This window comes from Rhea americana, unplaced genomic scaffold, assembly GCF_003343005.1.
Source record: "Rhea americana isolate MKP2758 unplaced genomic scaffold, rheAme1 scaffold_18, whole genome shotgun sequence".
In the NCBI taxonomy this organism is placed as follows: Eukaryota; Metazoa; Chordata; class Aves; order Rheiformes; family Rheidae; genus Rhea; species Rhea americana.
In genome coordinates, this window is record NW_028185927.1 from 5,428,372 (window position 1) to 5,450,803 (window position 22,432).

Below are 22,432 nucleotides of genomic sequence, written 5' to 3' on the forward strand. Positions count from 1 at the left end.
AAAAAAAAAAAAAACATAATTTGCCTTGCATATGGAAAGTGTGAAGCTGGAAAGAGGAAGTAGAGGAAATAAGGGCAGTAAAACCAGACCGTCATATTTGATGTTTTTCAGTTTGGCCTGTTTTACCCTGATGCACTGTTTGGGGCTCAACTAYCTTACAAGAAATCACCTTTCACTGTTCTTGTCTATGGACAAAAGCAGAACTATGRATCAGTAAACTCTGTCTGATGTAATATCTTTATAGGATGAGAATGTGCTGCCTAAGCTACATATTCCACTTCTAGCCCAATATAAGATTTTTCAACCCATATGCATACCATATTTAAAGGCCCTTTTCCAAAAATTACTTTACATAAGTTTAGGCTAAAAATGTACACACTGCATATCAGAAAAGCTGTGATTTTTATTTKAGTAGAACACACACACACAAACTTGGTGCGCAATAAATGTGTGCTGGCATGAGGATGGCTCAAAAATAGAGGTGCACAGATGTACACAAAATGTGTACAACAAAATACAGATGAAAAAATAAACCCCAGGCTTTTCTTACAATAATATATTCAACATGCACAGTCAGACTTAAGGAGTATATTACTGACAATTAAAGGAAACGTTGCATATCAGATACCATGCGACACATCTGAGGTCTGACTCAATTCCAAACTTAGCTTGCGGAGTCAGTATTAAACTGAAGGGGAGGATCCAATCAGCAAAATTTTATAGAGAAGATTTTACTTATTGTACTTTAAACCCGTTTTWGTTACATGACCATGTTTTAACTGACACAGAACAGGAAGCACCTGATCGGCTCTCTTAGCAGACCTGAGACAGTAACAAGCAAATGTAGGTAGTTAAGACACATGCATATGCTTCATTAACATCTTAAAAACAGTAGGGCTTGGGATTCTGCCTCTGGCAACTTCTTCTGGGCTTTTCCCCTTTTAAAATCACTYTACTAATGCTGAGATGCTTGTCCACAGATGGTACTCTATAATACGCATAGAGCTGAAATTTTAACCGGTTACAGTAATATAARTTTTGCTTATTAATATCAACTAGGTAACATAATTGGAAGAAAGGAACAAAAACAAGGAAAAGTATAATGAAACTAAAATCAGATTGCTTTGCTGCCAGGTCAACACACAGCTTGATGAGGAGAAATTTCAGTGATTTACAGCTGAAGTCATATAAACAGCAATAGTAGCAGAACAAAGCCATTCATAAACTGACCAAAGAGCAGTACCTTCCGACAGAACATCTGAATACACTTTGAGAAGAAGAAATTTTAACAGGAGCTTTACCTTGTTAACACAATGAAGATTCAAAATAAAAACACTGCAATAGTTAACCACAGACTATCTACAGAGAAGCAGAAACCATATTTAAAATATCCTGTCATCCATAAGAAAAACTGTTCAGCCAAACTAGACCCTGTCAGCRTGAGAAACAGGAAAAGCAGTGTAGCATTCGAATGTATGAAAAAGTCAGACATTTTTTGGAGTAATGGCTTAATTTTCTCACGTCTGTACTGCTTCTAGCACAATCAAGTCTCCCACCCCCACAGAAGTCTTTAGATGCTATTAGTAAACAAATTTTAAAAATGGAACAACAGCATTTTAAAATATATGAAATCTAAATCTTGGCTATATAGCCTCTGTGATTGAAAAGAATCTAAATTAATTGCAAAGATTTTTGGAAAGGGAAAGGAAACGTTAATTTCTGAAAAGCTAACACAACACACTGAACAGCAAATACACATTCCTGGTGTCTAAAACTGTGTCAGAATGTACCTGCTTCCAGGAAGTATCAGTGAAGCAGCAACACACAGTGACTGAAGCCAACATTATTACAGAGCTAGTGAAAAAGCAAGAGATATTCCTTAGAAATCTGGGAGTTTTTTTTTTTTTTTTTTACACAGGAAAGTAAAATTACTGTAATTTTTCTTCACTTAATGGATAGCACTGAGATCATCTGAAGAGACAACAGAGCAAGGAAATTTGCAGTTTAATTCATGTTAAGATATTCTAAGCAAATGACATGAATGTTAATGAGTCTTCTTTCGAGCAATCCACCTAGAACAGTCTCGCATCACTCATTTCTAACATAGGAAACAGTATCGGCAAATAATGAAGTTGAGAAATACATCACTTTAGGAATGAAGATCTGCACAATCGGTACTCATCCTTCATTTAAGCAAGTTTCAGAATATAGTCAAAGACAGTACATTTTATGAACTATGCAGATATACCTATTTCTCCCACTTTTCTTTGCATAATTGGAAAATACACTACAAATTTTGTGCAAAAGGTATGGAAATATGCATTTAAAAAGCCTTCTATTAGCTATCTACGCATACCACTCCTCAGACAAACTACTGCAGCTTTTGTCTGAGTCCTATACATACAGTTGCACTATTTTTCTAACACAGCTCTAGTGTGAGCATGTGATCAAACTCATTAAGAATTAATAAAATTTGCATTACTTTTCTTTGTGCTCTCAATTTATTAATCACAAGCTATTCAGCTATCCTGAAAGAACGTAAGACAGCAGAACATACACCTGCACGTCTAACTAATTACTGTAGAGAGTAAACTTTTGTGGAAAGCAGTTTTCCATGCAGCTCCGAAACCCTTACGAATTCCTTCCTTTTTTCAAATGTCACTTGTATCACCTTTTACAGATACATACCAACTGTTTTCTGCCGTACTATGCTTCTTGCCTTTTCTGTTCCTGGAGAACCAGTGGTCGTAGCACTGCGCTGTCTCATTGGTGCCTGTCCAGGCTGATCACGACTCCAACCTCTAGAAAAGGACTTATCAACAGACGATTTTTGGAATTCATGCCCAACACCTGCAAAAAGAGAACTGAAAAGCTATTTCAAAGAACTAAGTGAAGAGATGTCACCAAATATTTGTAGTTATACTCTTTCAAATATGTTCTATCCAATTCTATTATGTTATCAAAGCAAGAATGAATTTAAGAGCTAAGCAATACATTATTTAAATAATCTCTACAAAATCCACTTAGCATTAACTGAGGGATACTCAAACTTGTTCAGAAGCACTGATGTTTCTAAATGTTGGTGCTTAACCATTTGTGATTTTTTTTCCTGACCAATTAAGTGCAAAAGACCAAGAAAACTGGGTTTATAAAGGTTGAAGAGTGATAAAAATATGTAACTATTGACATTTTTCCTCTATCTCAATCTCTGTTGTTCCTATTAGACAAGACACACAACAYTGTATGTTAAAAACTATTAATACTGTATTTTTTTATTTTGCCAAAAATGTTGTGGCATTTCAAATAAAGATGATGAAACATACTAACATGAAATGTAAATAAAACAAACAAACAAAAAAAGAATGATGGGCTCAGAGAACAAAGCTTTTTGGAAATTCACAAAATACTATTATAATAAGATTAAGAAAAAAAATCAGAACTGACATTTATATCAAASTAAATAAAATTCACATGAGGAGCTATCAAGAACAACTGCATGTAAAAAAAAATTCCAGTGAACTAAAGAATATTTGCAATATATTTCCTTACTCACTTTGTACTGACTGATATAATTCAAATTTATACTTGATAAAGAATCACAATGATTAAAAGGGCATCTTCTTGGAAAATGAACCCTAAAACAGCATGTTCATTATTATTAGCAAATAAGCAGGGCTAAGGAAGTTCGGCACAATCTGTRTATGATTTATTGCTTCCAAAAACCGTACTAGTCTACTCACATTTAATAACTGAAGCTTTCACTGGAACTCTCTGAATGCTACTTACTTMTATAAACCCCTCTTACGTGGCTCTGTATGGGCGATTTTGCTTTCATGAGCATACATACATTTCTCAAAATGTTCTCTTAAAATCTACATGTTTAGCAAAAACAGCTTACAGGAGTGTCCTTAGGAGAAGGAAACAAACATTTGAACGTTGATTATTTCTCACCGACTTACCCTCAGGTCTTAGTAGGAASTGCCTTTGCTCAGGTTTGAATGGAGAATCGCATCAGTCAGAATACAGAGAAATTAAAGACAACTAAACACTGTATTTTCCTCCATCTTTACTACTTATCTGATATATAACCCTGCTTTATAGTGCTAGATCTCAAAGCACTTTTTAAAGGAGAACAGTATCATTAACYGTGATTTACAGATGGGGAAACAGAGTGATTGGTCATCGTCATATGCAGAAAATCAGYCTGTGACCTAGGAATACAATCCAGGTTTTGTGAAACTCAGTCCAGCGCTCTATACAGACGGACAGACTTCCTGTCCCTTAATAATTCCAGAGTTGTAACAATACAATCAAATAGCCCTTCATCCCCTCATTATGTCCTATGGAATATTTCCTACATTGTATAGGAATCAGTTTAAAAATTGGTACCATTCATATACATTATTAAAAATATCCTCTCACTTGGACAAAATCAGTCTTCAGCAATGGTTAACAATGAATTAGTGCTCAAAAAATACCTATGCATGCTTGATCTTTCAACATTCATGAGATTTCAGGATCAACATTTTGACTATGTTTATAATACTCACTTGCTATCTAGCTAATTTTTACCAGATATATCATGTTAATTGCTTTGTTAAAGGAGAAAGGCATAATCTACTGCAGCGTACAATTTTAGGCTTAATTCAACAAATCTTTAAGGATTAAATTCTGTATGTGCCTAACCATCTGCAGGACTAAATCTCTCTGCTAGGAGTCTTTGGAGGTCCAAAAATGCAGCCTCACCCTAAAGAAGCTGGRTTATTTCAGGCGTCAGAAAATGCAGCACTCGTTTCCCTGCCTCAAATTCAAATGATATATATGCAGTATTGCCTTACCTTTGCCTTTGTGTTTTTTCTGCTTCTGCTCACTTAATTTATCCAGCGGCAGGTCACTGAGGTCCAGGCTATACAGGTTTCTAGCTAATACTTTAGTTAGTGTCTCCATTGTCAGTGACCACTCAGTGGCCAGCTCTTCCCAATATGTCAGTGATGACATTACAGACAGCAAGTCATCCCAAAGTTCTCGAGAGATGTACACATTTAGATTCGCTTTGATCCAAGCTACTATAAGAGTCTAAAAGAATAAAGCAACAAAAGTTGGTCTCCCATCTTAAGATGACAACATTCAAATGTTACAGCTTAAAAAGAAGCTTCCAACTGCCACAGAAATTTTGGTGTAGCCCTAACAATCCTTTCCTCACCAGTACACTCTGACTTTTCCCGAGTTATCAAGCGTCAAGCAGACATGGGTTTCTGACTTAGATACAAGAACAAACTGGTTTAATTCATAAGAAACCTTGTCGTATCTTAAAAATATTCCCAAACAGTTCTCTACTAGTGTTCTCAACTAGTTCTGATGCATTTGACTTTACAGGTCCCATCTACAGAGAAGGCATCACAACAGCACTCTGCAACTATAAACTCTGAAGAGATCTGCTATTGCTCACCGCAAGGAGTAATGCATCAGCTGGTTAAGCCTGGATAGCACAGAAAATTTGGCACTGATTTGAGCTAACAAATTTTATTTTGCAAGGCATGCTGGCTAAAACTGTGCACACTGCCAGTTATCCCAGCTCAGCTAATAGGCAGCAGTTTTAAAATTTCATAGTACTCTGAAAACAGCTGTCAGCATRTCATTAAAAATAGTTCAGAAATCATCAAATGCAACGAGCTCTTTATCCCGCAGCATTCACATTATCTGAGTAATATGATCAATAACTTGAGATGACAAAGTAGTCAACAGCTTTTTCTGCATCTAGTCTCTGGTCAAAATTAAAATGTATTAAAGTGAATTTATGTTTAATTGCCTGGAAAAGAGGTCCTGCAAGTCTTCCTGCTAAAGTGGAGTTTTTTCTTCCTTGATATTGCAAGAAAGTTTGGGGTGGTATTTTCAGCACAGATTCTGTAACCCTGAGCAACACAAGTAGCATCTGTTCCCTGCAAAATAACATTAGATTTTGAGTTACCGTTTTGCTAAAGATCTCTTTATCCCAAGACACTTTTAAAGATAGAAACCAAGCTTTATTCACCCAAGCACATTTCAAACAGAAAGCAATGATTACAAACAGCCTAACTTGGTGGCGGTTGTAAAAAGAGTTACTCGCATCCCTATCACACTTGAATGAGGAATCCCTGCTGACCTGTACCAGGTCACTTAAGTGTCTATCACTTTCAACRGCCTGAAATTTCAGGCAAAGCTTTACTCACAACTATATTTGTGGTCTGAGCTTAAGTTTCTTTTTGGAATGAATGAGATTTTTGGCATTGTTACATTATTGTAAATATACTTCATCAGTTCTTTTATACAGCATCAAATCTTTGTCATCACAATCTAGAGACATTTCTTTAAAGTGATGTGAAACTGGGGGAAATAATCTAGTGGCATCTTTTTTCCTATCACTACTCACAAATTTCCCAGTGGGTAATCTCAAACYGACCATTTAATCCCTAACAAGAGGAGACAAAGTTCACGTGACATGTAATGCCAGGCCTACTTAGAGTTCAGGAGATACTAGTGAGAGACCAAACACTAATCAAGTTAAAATGGAATAAATGARCCATCTGAAATACCCTTGTTGCTGTTTCCTTGCCATGGAGCATGATGATAAAATACTATCTCATTAGGGATGCAGCTATTTAAAGGTAGGGGGAAATTTACAGGTATCTTTGAATGTGGGTCCCTTGGCCCTCCTATGCAACTTATATACTGGAAAGGAACAAAYCAGTTAAACAGTATACTAACTCTTGTACAAGAACATCTAGAGCCAGAGTTAATCAGATCAAAAATAACCCACATCTCATTATAATAGTTATCCAGGCTTGTTTCAGGATTTTTTGCCTCTTCTTTTTAAATAAGGCTGTGCAGCTTTACATATACTTCAAATACTTAGTGTGTTCACAYGTGAACAAAATGGCCTGCAAAAAAGCCATCAGTTACTCCTTGGTAGTAGTCTGTATGCTCTAGCTTCTTTTTTTCCACTAATGGCTAAGTTACCTCAAGTTAGCTACTGCTTGCTACTGGTTTTAACAGAGCGGCTAGCCTCTTCCACTGTAGTAAATTGTTTGTGATGTTAAAACCCAGACATTTACCAATTTCTCTCTTAGAGAAATTAATTCACACAGTCAATGACATCCTATTGGGTTTACAACAAACTAAATGTTCTCATTTATCTCTGTGAACTAAAAATCTAAGACAAAAGTGCTAGCATTTTTACCARGTCTTCTTGTCCATAGTCACTTGCACTACCATGTGACGGTAGATATTAAGAATGCGTTTACACATATCAGTGTGCTCATCCAGAAGAGTTTTAATTTCATTTGCAGGTTCAAGGAAGAATATGTTTGAGGAGTTTATTATAAAAACCTGTAGGTAAAAAGAATGAATTTTATGAGCTTGAAGCACTTTGATGTTTTCATCAATTCAGTTGATGGTAAMCAGGAAAAAGAATATCTATGACAAACGGATAAGGCTGCATATACACTCATTAGTATACATTTAAATATAAGTTAGTTTGCTTTGATAATAAAGCAAAAATGATCTGATTAATTTCTTCAGTTTTTATGTAAAACAAATTTGTACACATTCCTCTTCCAGATAAATGGTACAGCAAGTTACTCAGGAYAGTTATTTAATATGAAAGATGAAAATGTTCCACGAAGAAGCCCACTGCATGAAAGTTCAGCCTGTAAGCTAGCAACTAGTCCAGCATAATATGTGGTTACAGTATTTGAAATAATCATAGTACATAGCACGTCCGGTCATGACTGTCATACTAATATACGCACTTTGTTCAATTAAAAAAAAGAAAAATCATAGCAAGACAGCACTTTTAAACACACATAAGCAATTCTGTAATCCAGATTTAAACCATTATTTTTCTGTAATACAATGTAGAGTACAATGTATGTCCTGATGCAATAACGAAACATTCTTCCACTTCGTTACCTGACAGTCACGTGTGCTTTATCCTACTTAAGGTCAGTAAAAATACAGCAAACCGCTGTCATTATTCTAATGTTACCTATCATCATACTTCATAAATCAAAAAAAAAATTAATAAAATCTAGTGGTGTTTTGGAGCAGGAGCATGAGAATCCCTTACAACAGTACTGTATTTTATTCCAGTCATCATGTACCGATACAAAAAACTATGTTGTGAAGATGAAAATTAGATATCAAATCTATTTCATACCTGTAATACTGACTGCACTCCAGCTCGTACATTTTGCTCTTCTGTATCAATTTCAAACATTTTATGTGAACTATCTTGATAACAGCCATTTCTTGCCCAAGTTGAATTTCGCGTATGACTGGAATTCATCCCTTTTTCCTGAAAAATGTTTTTTTCTTAAAAAACCCTAAATATTTTGATAGATAGCTTGGTTTTATGTTATACATAAAGGAAAGAGTGAGAACAGAAAATTTTGCAGTATGTGGACAAAATAATTATTACTTTTCTTACCCTTTTTGTACATCATTTTTACACAGTTGGAAGCTGGCATACATATACAGTAAACATGCTATATAAATCACRTCTTGAAACTAGTTCCTAAAACTATGTGAATTTTTAAATTGAACTAACCACATAAAAAACTCATATAATGGAGCAAACTGGTAGCCCATTTGTGCTCTGTTTAATCATTGTTTGATTCCCCCCGGCAGATGCTCTGACATCAAATTAAACCACATACAATCTTTTGAGAAGGCCACTTGGGCTCAGTCAACATCTACTAGCAATTCCAAAAGATGCATTGATATTTACCAAGAAAAATGAAACTACATAGTGTAGCTATACTGAATGGAATTTAAAAATGTACTTCAAACTTCAGTGTCCTTCCCTGTTGTATATGATTATTTGAAAAACTTAAGGGTTTTGTGTTTAGTTCCAAATAAGAGAGTTCACTGCTAATGTGAACAYAGATGAGCAACAGTACAAGAGAAGTGCACCAGATATTATCGTTAGAGGTGGAGGTGCAAGGACAGGTTTTCAAAGAACAAAAAGGACAGCTGTCCTTTTGTCCAAATGTCACTTAAAGTCAACAAGGTGCGAAGCTACTTCCTCATTTTTTGTTTTTCTGGAGGCAATGTAAAGAAGAGTCTATGTTGCTTCCTTTTGCAGGAAGCTGGCGCTGACTAGAAAGTACTTTCATGATCCTACTCTCTTAGTCACATCTGCAAACTATGAAAAGACCGTAACTGTATTTTTATCTTATTGTTTCTTTCAAATCTCTCCTTCAAGCTTTATATTAATCAAAATGCTAAATGGAATTGCAGGTCATGCATTACAGGCTCCAGAATTAAAACCACCGTATTATCATGCTATTTTTAAGATGTTATACTTCCTTTTTTTTTTTTATTTTTTTTTCCCTCCCCTTTTACCTCTTCTCTTTCTTTTGCTTTCTCTGAAGAATTGCGGTCTACAGCATTATCATCACAATCTGTAGTTGTACACTGCATTATTTCTTCAGGTTCTTTCATAAATAAAGGCTTGTCTTCTTGCTGAATCCATTCCTGATACACTTTTACCACTTTCCTCATGGCAGCTGCTTCGCAAATGGGCAACAAAAATGCCTGGCAGTACAAAGCAAAACAAAACAAAAACAAAAACTCAGTTAAAGTACTTGAAATCAAGTTGGTACTAAACTATATCGCATCAAAGTACAGCTAGAATTGAACAGTTGTAAGTATAAAGTGAATGTATAAAGTTAAGAAGCATCAAGATAAAGTTCCAACTTCCTTAAGGAAGGCTCTATAATGGTCAGGTTTGGGGATAAGAGAAAAAATTACAGCCACTATAGGTAAGGTCCTATCTTTAAAAAGTAAATTAATCATGAACCTAAATGTTTGCTTGCTTTCTTCATCTGTAATCCAGAAGTGTGTGGATAGGTGATGAAAACAACAACAACAACAACAACAAAAAACTTGTCAAAAAGGTACCTTCTCTGAAAATTTCACTGCCAAAGAGACAGATATGAGAGTCCATACAGGTGGATCCACTTGATATCCAGACTGCTGGGATTAAGGCCCAGTCATGAAAAGTATGCAAAGAAAGTGTCTGATAGAAACCCAAATGACATACATTACTAGTAACTATATCTTATTTTTATCTAAATGAGATTTTACAAAACAGTTGCCATTAAAAAAAAAAAAAAAAAAAAAGACTCCCTGAAAAAAATTTCAGAGTTACTAGTTCAAAAAAATCCATGCACCTGAGAAGCCAGGTGGCTAACTGCTGCCCTCTTCAGGAAGTTTTATGCATCTGCTGTGTTAGTAAAAAGTGGAGATGCTTTTAACATTAGTCAGGTATTAACTGATTATAAATATACTTAACGAAGACCACACAGTCCCAACTGTTTTAAAAGAAATAGATAGGCTACTCTGACACACAGCTTGCTGGAATCCGTGGTGTGAACGCTGAAAGCTCAATGCCCACGAATGCAAGGCATGACCACTTGAAACAAATGGAAACAGGTGTTTCACACAAATTTATTACCACCTCTAAGAAAAATTCTGCAGCTTATAGAATACAGCTGACATGCTGATCAGTCACACACCAATAATAAACCAGTCTAACACTCTTCTGAAGCCGCAAGTAAATTTTTTATCCCGAGTCCATAATGCATAAAGTCTTTCCTCTAAAGACAATCCTCCTACTATTCAGCACAAATGAAATTTCATCCTGACTGGAATAACTTAGGTCTAATGTTTCAGAAACATTAAAAACATATGGCGTACTAGACAGGAATCTGCACTGACAACTTCTTGATAAGAATTTCACTTTAGTAAGACCTCGTAACCACACATGAAACCAAAATAATCTACACAAATCAAGATGGAGTGCATTGTGAAAACAGATTGGGGAAAAAAAACAATTAAGAATATTATCCATGCTGTGCTTTCACTTTTTTTAAGTTTCTAAATAGACGTATCAATAATTTAGAATCCATATTCAATGTCTCAGGCTGCGTCAGTCCTTGGGCAGCAGTTTAAATTTGGATAACTCCATTATCTCCTTCAGCAATGTGTCCAAGCCCACAGACTTTCTCTGTATGTAGAGAAGTTTTGACATTTGCCTCACCTAATAATATTAAAGTAAGAATGTATACCAGAATGTAAAGCATTTATTTATGATTGTCCTTCAAGGAAAAACTTTATTTATGACATGAAGAACTATAGCTTTCAGTTCAAAGCAGGAGAACGAAAGAAGATAGATCTACTTTGTGCCTCTGAATCTGAACATTTTTAAAGAAAATACTTTCTGTTGAAATGCAAGGTACTAAAATTAGTTTAAACAACAGAAATCTAAACATTTATAAGCTCCAGTATTTCTGAATGCAATAGATATTAAGTTTCCAGTTGAGAAATGCTATTTTGAATATGCTCAATTAGCATTTCTAGGCTTTGACAGAATTTTGTTTATGATAAAGTCAGATAGCAAAAATTGTTGCCTTTTCTAGCTACCTATCCCACTCCTCTGATGAACACTATCAAGGTAACGACATTCAGCTGCTCCAAAAATAATTCTTGAACTGCTCCAGACTTCCACAGGAGACTTATTTTAATATATTTGGCTGTAAATTCTAATAGCTTAGGTGATGATGCATGAGACTATCAGACACTCCTGTCTACAGGGAACTGTAAAGTCCAAGTTAAATGTTGTAGAACTGGTTATTAGAGAAATATTTTTTTAAAAAAATTGGGCAGACATAGCCTATATGGGAAACGTTACAGAATTCTTCCTTTTCGATTCTTAAATCTAAAAGGCAAGAAGATAGAAAAAATTGCACATTTATATAAACATTCCACTTAGCAAACACACCCGAACCAAAACTAYGATGCGATGACAGTTTACAATGTAACAGTCAATATTTTTGCATTCTATATAGGGTTCTTTACCTGACGAAAAATCTCAGTTAGAAAGTTAACATTACTTCTTTTGGAAGAAAAAACTTTTCGGACTATTTCAATGTCAGTTAAATGTTCTTCATCAATGCTGCAGAGGCTGGAAGAACTTGGTTCTCTCTCTGTTAGAGTGCTTGTATTAGAATGAGATTGTTCTGGTTCTGCATTTCTCTCCTGTTTATCTGTATTTTCATTTTTGCTGTCTTCCCTTGAAGCCATGCTAGCAGCTGCTCTCTAAAACAAGAATTAGAATATTTCATAATTCACTTTTAGTAATATAATTTGAACACTCCTTCAAACATACAAAGAATTCAGAATAAAAAAACCCCAAGACTCAAGTGAATGTCAAAACTCTGCATTTCATCTCTTCTTGATAAAAACAAAATAAATTAGAAAAAAAAAATTTAATGAAAATGTCTAGCAAGTCCTAAACTGAATTTATAAGTAGAGAGTTTATTTAGAAAACTTTTTTCTTCTTCATTAGTTATAACTCTCAAAATAGTGTATACTACTGATGATACAATTAGGGAAAAAAAATAAATAAAGTTTGTTTTGTACTTTGTTTTACCTGAATATTCTTTGGCACATTTTCACCTTCTATCCCAGGAATATGAGGTCCTGTATGAGGTTTTGGCTCAAGCCAGAAAGATACTAGCCATCGAATGACAATAACACGAGCCTTAATGAAAGGTTCCTTTGTGCAATATATTGCTTCATTGGTTTCAGCATCTTTCTTAACCATTACATAGTGTGGCTTTGGTCTCATCTGTGGTATTTCTGTAGGGAAATGCAACATTTTAAAATACGTGCAGAGAGTAAGCTCCATATACATAAGAAAGCTTAAAACCATAACCAGTACGAGTGAACTTTCAGGGGCACTGTTTTTTAATATTCGTTGTTGCACAATTCATCCCCAAATGGGTTGAAACAGGCATGATACAGGAAAACCCCAAGACTATACATAAAACTTCAACAGGCTACATTTTTTTGCTGCAGGGAAACTACATGTAGGGTCCAAGAAACAGTGACAGGTTATTTTTGCAATGCAAAGCTCTTCATTTTTATCTGGAAGCAATCTGCGTGGACTTACAGCCTTGATTTCTTTCTTTTTTTTTTTTTTTTCTGTGCAAGTGAAAACACCTTTGCATTTTTTTCTGTCAAAGATGAAACTCAGCTTAAGCAATGTGCTGTATTTAGTATTTAGTCAGCACAATTTCAGTTAAAGAAAAATCTCAGAATCTCAGCCATCTCATCCAGTAGCAAAACTAACTCACTACTCACACTTTCACAGAAACTACAAAGAAGTTCTAGGCAGAAAAACAACTTATCTAGACTAGAACATGGCCTACACAAGAAAACTATTTTCATATACAGTGAAAAGATATTGCTGTATTTCTTGACTTTTAAGATGTTTATAATTATTGTTTATAATTATAATATGTGAAATTTATACATTTTATAGATTCACTTCAGAGCCCTATAGACAACTCTACAACCAAGCCTAATACAGAACAGTTGCAGCTCAGAATCACCACATTTCCTAGCACATCCCTGGAAATATCTCTACGTTGGTCTGCAGCCATTCATGGTGAAGCAACCAATATAGCAATGGTTATCAGTTCTTCATTGATCTAGATACCATCATCAGAATACACTTTTATTCCAAACTGTATACTAACAGCAGTTGCAATAAATACAGCCTTTTCAGGCCCTAAGATAGGTAAAGATGAACAGAAGAGTGCAAAACTCTTCTCTAAAATCCATCTGGTCTCACAGTTACATTTAATGCAACATCTGCACTAGAAAATCTGTCTACAATAAAATCTTTACAGTATTATACAGCCAGAGCAAATGCACTCAGATCTTCATATGACTCAGCTGAAAGATGGTACCATGGCACTAGCTCCCACCCCAGCATCGAGGGGAATGTCACGAATGATGCTCACTGCRAAGCCAATCTTGTCTGAAGGAACTGTGATTGTTTTAGAGGTTTACAGCTTACAACCAYGTTTTCTCCATTCCATTGTCTACACAGTGGTTCAGAATGGCAGAGCTCTTCTGATTCTCTACTCTGCCAGTGACAGGGATGCTAACAGTGTCATAAGCAATCCTGGATTTGCTTCAGCAAAACTTGAGCATTTTTAGTAATACAATTTTGGAATGATATCCACGTGCCCAGTGCAAATGTTAAAGATACAGAAAGAAAATCAGGTTGAGCATAATCCACGGTTCTGAAAGTAGATGCATCAGCCAACTGAATTCCAGTTATATATCAATACTGCAAAATGTTATCTCCAAGTTTCACAATCCAATGCAGAGTGTAGAACAGTGCTGCAATAAAAGTTATCAACAATCTGAAGTGGCTACAAAACATCTGCTGCAAGCACATTTCCCTGAGAGTGATATGACAACTTCATTCCCAGTTCTTCAGTGCAGAAGGGCAATTTGACACAAGTCGATGAAAGTTTACCTGAAGACTGAAGATAACTCTTATGTCCAGAATATGCCATACCACTGGAGTTTTAGTATTATAACTTTATCTGATAACATGCATTAAAAAAAAGAAGAAGAAAAAGAAAAAAGAAAAGCATACCCTAAGGGTGTGGAAAACTACAGAGAGCAATAGCTGGGTCACAGTATTTCCACACTGTGTCAACCCTTCTATGGCTTGCAATACATTAGTGACGGATGCTTTCCAAGGTTTTACAGGCTTTGGTAGGCCAGAATATAGTTCAAAGATGAACCAGGTGTCAGGGAGGATGCAAAGTGTTCATGCTGAAGAATATAAAGCTGTTCAAAAAAAGCCATGAGCAAGAACATTCTTCCCTAAGTATATGCCCTTAACACTAGGTCAGGGATCCAGCAAAACTTCTGCCAGGCTATGGTGCCATAATCTAGAGGAAAAAATCTGGACAGCAGCCAGGAAATAATCAACTAGTATCTAGGCAGTTAACTTATCATAGTCACATATTCATTTTTGACATCTGAAGTCAACACACAGCCTACCTGCCCCCTTGCTGTTAAGGCTTTCCATTAACATTAGAGATACATAACAGAACATGCAGCACCAGCACTGAGGCTATCCAGTGCGGTGTATCTCAGTGTCCTTTCAACAGCCAGATACAAAAGCAGCGACAAACTCATCATGATGCTGTTAAACTGAGGAACACTTCCAGAAAACACTGTAGAATTACATCCACTATTTTTAATGGAATCATTTTTGGGGGGGAGGGGAGAAGGAACTCTTGCACACTATCTAATTCAGACTTAGTTATGAATGCACAGAACACTTTTTTAAAAGCTTATGAAGACTTTATTTATTATAAACAAGAAACAGTACAATGCTTTCATTCTGTGTAAATTAGCAGTTAATATTAGCATATTAATACATCTTAAAATGCAGCATCTGTTAAACTAGTGTTGGAAAGCATTGATAACAGTAAAAAAAATATATATAGTTAAAAAAAAAAAAGTAAGTGCCTGGTAGCACAGTATATAAAGACTCAAAGTGATAGTTCTCTTTCGTATTTACCAGCTGCAGTATTGATTATATGGTAACAGGACTCCTACAATATTTTGCAAAGAATTAAGTGTTTACTGCACGCAGTAAACATGCCTTTGCTGTCTCTTTCTGTAGTTTCACGATACCCTCCCCAAATATCCTGTCTGTCTATCCCCTCTCAACAGTATTATGTCCTGTAGCCACTCCTCAAATACAAGAGAAGATTGAGGGGAGATGTATTTTCACATTTTGGTCAGTCTTGCAAGTAGAYGTCAAGGCTCCAGGTGAGGACACTGACCTAAAACCAGAGCAGAACAGAAGCTTGTTAGATTGACTTTTTTTGTTAGTGTTGTTCAAATTCACATGGAGTGAGGTTGTTCCACAGCATACCCGTGAAAGCCAGAAAAGTGTCTATTTTTAAGACGTAATAAAGCCAAAAAGGCCAAGGAATTGTAGGTGATGGAAGACATACAGAAGAGAAGACGAAAAGGCTAGCAAAACCAAACAGATATAATTGTGGATGCTCGCAGTTTTGACAGCTCTTAATTTTGAGAGCTCAAAAGGAATGAAGAGCTTCAGCGAACTAGAGGACAGCTCATCTTGTTTGTTATTTGCCTGCAAATGAAAAGGCCTGCCTAAAAGGTTGGAAATGGCATAGGAAGGTACTTCACTATGATGGAAGAAACAATACCCCTACAACTAGAGATACGACAGCAAAATTCCTATGGAAGAGTTTCCAAAGATTGTCTTAAAGGGTCTTCAATAGATGTTAAAGACACACACACACACACACACACACAAAAAGAAAACCTCACCATCACACACGGACTGACTCTAGTGCCCTTCTCAGCTGGTTTGACTCAACACAGAATTTGGAGGAGCCCACAATACTAGCTATCTGTAACTGGAATGCTCATTACCATAACTGGTTTACATATTTGCCAGTTTGCCTTAGCAGAAAAAAATCTCTATCTGATATACTATTTCCAGAAAAACCCATGTATGAATGAATGCCTAAGAAAACTATTGCACCTATTCATACCTCACAACTTTTCCAAAATTAAACCTTAGACCAGCAGCATCATTTTTTTTTAAAGGCAACAGGCTTGATATACAAGTTTTCAGTGTTCTAGTGTTTTCTGCCTAAATTATTTCAGTCAATTCTTTTGTTCATAATAGGTAGGAATAGACTTGTTTTAAAACAGGCTGGGGAGAAGCATACCAGAGAAGGACTTTGAGGAGAAAAGACTGTTCTACTTACCAGCATATTTATGTTGCTTTCATTACTGTACTTTTCCCAAATTCCTCAGGACTGCTTGTGACTTTGTGCAGTTTAAGACACTGGCTGGTTGATCACAGAAGTTTTGGAGATCTGTATCTATTTCTTATTCCTCCTTGCTCTCTTTGTTACTGGGGCCTTGGAAGTCTCTTGTTTACAGTTCCCAAAAGAAGCCACTGAGAGGACTGTGGTGCCACTTCTAAGAAAGACTGAATCAAGATCTTCGTTGAAAGGGATATCACTCTGTTTCCGTATTTTTTGTTGCAGAACCTCAAGTAGTAAAAAATGCTGGGAAAAGCAAAGCTGCTGCCATCTCATTTGTAGCTATTTTATCAATGAATACGTACAACTCTCATTGTACGTTTGCTTATGAATGATAGGGTCATACTGTTTCTTCTCCTCCACATGAGAAGGTCCACAGCCTATCCCAGAAGAACATGGTTTTGAAACACCCACCTCTGAAGAAAGCCATAATCCAACTACTCACAAACACTGGACTGGCAGAAAACAAGACCTTTTCAACACATTTCCTCATTAGCTTGATTTTAGAACTTGAAACCAAGGCTAGGTAAGTCACTGCTAATCCTTTTGAGATGCTGCATCAACAGGCAAGAGAAGCTGTGACGTGTCCATGTTACGCGAGTAATGAAACAGCAGCTTAAAGCCGGGGTAGAGAGTGACAATTTGCAGAGAAGAGTCTCTGACTTACAACCCATTTATGCACTGAKGCATGTAAATCTGAGTTAGCAGAAATAAAGATATGCAAATAGCTTCCTAGATCAGAATGGGCTGAAACCCACTAGATAAAGCTCTACTTATGTTTGCTTAGCAAACATCTTCTAAAGTTCTAGTTTCTAGAACAGAAAGATATATTTTAGCATGATCAACCTTAGAGACTGTTAAAACCTAGACTCTTCTTCCTGCCACAAGCTCTTGACAAAATACAGTTGACAAAAAAAACTAATTTTGCCCTGACTGAAATCTAAGTGTGCATCACATGATCCAAAAAGTATGATTCCATGCAGATAATACTAATATCCCCCAAAGAACAGCACACTAACACCTTTTATCCTTAAATTAGTTTATCTTCTGAGCAAACTTTCATCAACACACACATTACACTGAAAAACTGTTTTACAAGAATAGTTAATTTTATTAGATCAGGTTAATACAGTAGCTCAACTCAAATTAATGAAGAGCTCAGGTACCTCCACGAACAGAGAATAGAAAATCATGAACYGAAACTTTTTTTTGAAGAACATTCTTACTGGGCAACGTCACTCAAGAGACTAACTGCTTGGCTATATTCAGTACTGCAGTAAATGTAGTAGTTTTATCAATTGGGTTAACACTTACCAAGTACAGGGTTATACAAGCTGGTCTCCTTACAGATGTTTGGAAAAATAGAAGGCAAGTAATATTTCTTAAAGTTCGAGAACAAAAATGAAAATCCCTTTTCCTGGTTTTCCTTGTTCTTCCATTCTAAACTCTTAACCTACCAAAAACAAACAAACAAAAATTGTGTAAATTGATTTTACTATGACATCTAGAAGTGGAAGAGAAAAATAAATGATGAAATTGCTTCATTATATTACTACTTTGGAACTAGAACAAATGCATTTTAATAAACACTTTTGCAGAGGTGGAACAGAAACTAGCTGGGAAACATTCAATGAAATGCAAAGACTTTTCCTCCCTCAAAGCCTTGCTTCAAAATAAACTTGAGTACACAAAATACTGAAACCAATAGAACTAAATATGCTTTTATGGCCATCTTGTCAAGTCAGAAGTAAACATGAAGTGATTGATTGGATTTAATAAAACTGTTTCCAAAATGCTTTGTAAGAAAGAACAATTCCCCTTGCTTCTCTGAAAACTTATTTCAAKTAACAATATCCATAGACTCATTACACTAGGTAACCGGATTCAYCTGCATAGTGGGCAATATGAAAGAAAAATCTGTCGTCAATCACAAGCAGCAGAAGACAACTTTAAAGGTGTTAAACAAATTCATTGATCACAGGTGYTGCTAATCCTTCCTTGTTATGAAATATTTTCCTACTGAAAAGCATGGTAAGTGCTCCTTAATAAGCCCAATATCAAGTTTCCACCCTTGTTCTGCAAAATTCATCTGCCTCTGGGGTTGGCTAGTTTGTGAAACTGACCACTCAAGATAAAAAACCCTGCTTTCCTGAAAATTCCCGTTCTGTTCTTTATGGCAAAGTCCACAGTTCTATCACAACATTTTCAGACCAATGGGCCCTTAGAATGAAAAGGGGCACCAACCTTAACCTCAGAAGATTGATTTTTATATTTTTAAATACATATAGAATCTCTCTTCAAATTTTAATGCCCCAAAATTATATCAAAAGAAGCGAATAGAATGGATGCCTAATACATAGTATTTAATGACCTACAGTTCTTTCAGCAGAACTTAATATCAAAGAACTGACTATTCTGTTTGAAATTACCCATGCTCCTGAAGAGACTTTAACTGAGATCTTCTACTACCTAGAGAATAAATTCTATGACACTTGTCTGAATCACTTATCTGAATTYAAATGTAGTAATATGCATTTACTAGAGAAAGCTGTTATCTTCGAGAACATAAGATGCTTCGGTTTTTTTTTGAAGATAACGGTCATCACTAAGCTTACCCTACAGATCACAAGTATGATAACCTCTCTTCAAACCAGAAAGTGCTGAAAGTAACAAAATGAGCTTGCAACCATACTCTGCAACTTTGGAATAAGGCAGATAAAGGGAGACCATGAAATGATTTGGTTTATGAAGGACATATTTGTGCCACCGTCCAGCCACTTTAGCACAACCTGCAAACGCATGCAGAAGAACTTACGGACAAATGACCGAATGGGTTCTGCTGGACAAACTTGACCCAGAAGGCAGCGTCATGGAACACCTATAGCATGTCATGCGTCTAAGCATTTTGCTTGATGCATGACAGCAGAGCAGGCTTAGAAGCAGCATGTGCTAATTAGACAGCAAACAATACAATACAATACAAGATGTAATAATTTAGCCACATGGCTTTTGATAGGTCCTCTTGTCATTTCCTGTCCTAAACATTTGAAGTATTGACGGAAATCATGGAAATGTAAAGATGCAAGGGGAAGGACACAGTATAGGATAAGTAAAATCTAATGTGCTCTCAGTGGCCCAGATATTCAGGTCTTCATTTTCTGTGGACTGTTTAACTCCATAATCTGCATTTTAAGTATTTTTGGCTCTGCAGAATTTATTACCTGCTGTTCATGTAGCACTGCAAAAAAACCAGTATAATCCCAGCAGTTCAGCTACCTTCAAACAATGCCTAAGTCTTATAAGCCTTGTCAGATCTGAAGTATTGCAAGTATATACCGTGCTTCCTATTGCTTCTGTTTTGAGAGGGCTCACTTGCTCAGGTGTAGCAATAATCCCAAACTGTTTCTGCATAGTGTACTATATTCTGTCTGAATTTATAAGCCTCCCAGAATCAAAATCTCTGGAATTACCGGGAAGATACCTACAGAAGTCACGGCATCAGCCCCGCGCGATCTAGATAGTAAAAATCTTGTTGATTAAGAAAAGTCTTGCTAGAAAGCCATCATTTCTGTATTGTTCTTTCAGCACACCCTGGAGTACCTCTACTAATCAGGACCTTCAGTAGCCCAAGGTATGTCCTTGCCTTCTCTCTTAAAGAATGAAGGGGCTCTATGATTAAACTTTGTAATCCTAAAAACATAGTTAGAGGTAAAACATAACTCTAAGCACAGACACATTGGCCATCCTAGTCTTACAAACTGTTGGGTCTGACATCCTATTTCTATATGGTTTTGCCAACTAGCCAAGTATAAGGGAAAAGGGCAGCAAGTGTTTCACTGGACTTTTTAATAAGTCTGTATCACACAGATTCATTGCCTTCAATTAGAAGTTTCCTCAGACTGAAAAGTAGAGTCCCTGACCACCAAGAAACCCCCACAATAAAGAAGGGCTACTTGATCCTTCCACAGGTTAAGGACATGGTAGTGTGGGTGGGAGAAATGTCAGCATGTCTAGCAGTGAACACAACAGGTTTTAATATATGCTTCCAGTGCTAGTAGTAAGTTATTCTCCTTTAACAGACAAAAGAATGTTAGTTGTTCTCTACTTTTTTTTCGCTTGTAACCCATAGAACATACCTGAATTACTATATATTTCAAAAGTGCTTCTAAAAAGTAGCTTGTTAAATCCTCTTGTCCTTTGTCTCCTGATTGTGGAGGAACAAGTGGAGTGATTTCCTCTATAGTCACTTGGGCTGTTGAAAAACAAACAACCACCACAATTACATTAATACTGTTTCTTTCAAGTATCTCCCAAATTATAGCACTGGACACTTACTTGGGTAATCAGAGACAATTAAAGGCAAAACAAACACAGATTCCTGAAAATTAGGAAATTTTTAGCTAATAAGATACTACAGAAGTAATTTCTTACATATGAAAGAATACAAAGAGTAACTAAGTTCTCTCAACAAGCCTTGGGAATCTACCTGCCAAGACCCAATATTTATAAAGGGTGTTAGCCATTTCTTTTGAACTTTATGCAGTGTCACATTCATGTTTCACAAATGCCAGACAAACCTTTATTTATATCCTTCACCCTTTTCTTCATTTAGCAGTTGACCAATTACAATTCAATAAAGTTTTTAGCTCTATACTTCGCTTCCACACTGAAGCCAGTTAGTATTTTTTTTCCTTCTCATTTCTGCAGTTCGGTTTGCATTTCACTCTTCGCACTTTGTAATTCTGTGCTGCCTAAATCCTCTTCTAGATTTGTTACTCCTTTCCTGCTATAGAGAGATATATGAGGACTCTAAACAGAATCCTATACTTACTGCTGCATTTTACAGATAAGCAATCAGCTGAAATGCCAAGAAATTCATCAATAGCTCCATAATCTCCCAGGGAACCAACTTATGTTATCTTTGTTATTTCAACTTGCCTTGCCTGTCCTGAAAATTGATACATGTAAAGAACATAGTAATGTTACTAAATTACTTACTTTCTTGAACATTAAGTGGAGGGTTAATGAGATTATCTAGTGTTCGGGGGCCACATTCAGACTGTGGTGATGAAAATCCAGGAATTAAGCAAGAAAACATCCATAATTGTTCTTTACTGCAGTTATTTTGAAGTGCTTGCAGCCACAAGAGAAAGAGACGCACACCTTCTCGACGTATCTTAGAAAAGAAAGCACAACAAGTTAACCTGGCCCATAACTTACAAAAATATTTCTACTCGCCTTGGTGGGAGGAGGAAAAGGTGACAAGAAGTAGAAATGATGAGAACACATGGACAGTATGACCACCAGGAATCAGAAAAGTCAAGCTACTGCATCTGCTACTCCTGCTGAAATGCAAGGACAACCCTGACATCTTCACACTCATGTTTGCCCTACACAATCTCTTTCACAGGTCATTCCCTAATAGAAGGGGAAGAAAATCAGCATGTTGTCTAGTCACTTGCTTAGCTACAGCAGAGTAAGATGCCCTCTGCATCTTTCATGAAGTCCAAAGAACATCATAAGATTGCTAAATGACTCTGTCAGTTATAATAATACAGTTTTCTGCAACAGCAGGACTCCTTTTCTCTTTTTCTATTCTTTCTTCATCTCCCTTCTCAAGGAAGGCAAAACAGCCCTAGTGCAGTCCTCTCCTGGCTCTCTCACTGGACTGCTTCAGTACTAGCAAAGTCTGTAGGTGTTGTATA

General features: G+C 36.2%; 1 protein-coding gene across 9 annotated transcripts in view; it reads right to left on the reverse strand.

The window, feature by feature from the left end:
• RALGAPA1 (Ral GTPase activating protein catalytic subunit alpha 1) overlaps positions 1-22,432 on the reverse strand; it is a 130,082-nt gene that overhangs the window by 92,750 nt on the left and 14,900 nt on the right. For all 9 annotated transcript variants that reach the window (XM_085301705.1, XM_085301704.1, XM_085301699.1 and 6 more), the window contains exons 6-16: positions 21,726-21,903; positions 20,864-20,979; positions 18,042-18,180; positions 12,473-12,681; positions 11,899-12,138; positions 9,382-9,573; positions 8,195-8,332; positions 7,217-7,365; positions 5,810-5,939; positions 4,839-5,076; positions 2,689-2,850 (exon numbers count right to left, since the gene is read on the reverse strand). In XM_085301705.1, the coding sequence (XP_085157831.1) occupies positions 2,689-2,850; positions 4,839-5,076; positions 5,810-5,939; positions 7,217-7,365; positions 8,195-8,332; positions 9,382-9,573; positions 11,899-12,138; positions 12,473-12,681; positions 18,042-18,180; positions 20,864-20,979; positions 21,726-21,903 (1,891 nt within the window). The remainder of the gene's footprint in view (positions 1-2,688; positions 2,851-4,838; positions 5,077-5,809; positions 5,940-7,216; positions 7,366-8,194; positions 8,333-9,381; positions 9,574-11,898; positions 12,139-12,472; positions 12,682-18,041; positions 18,181-20,863; positions 20,980-21,725; positions 21,904-22,432) is intronic.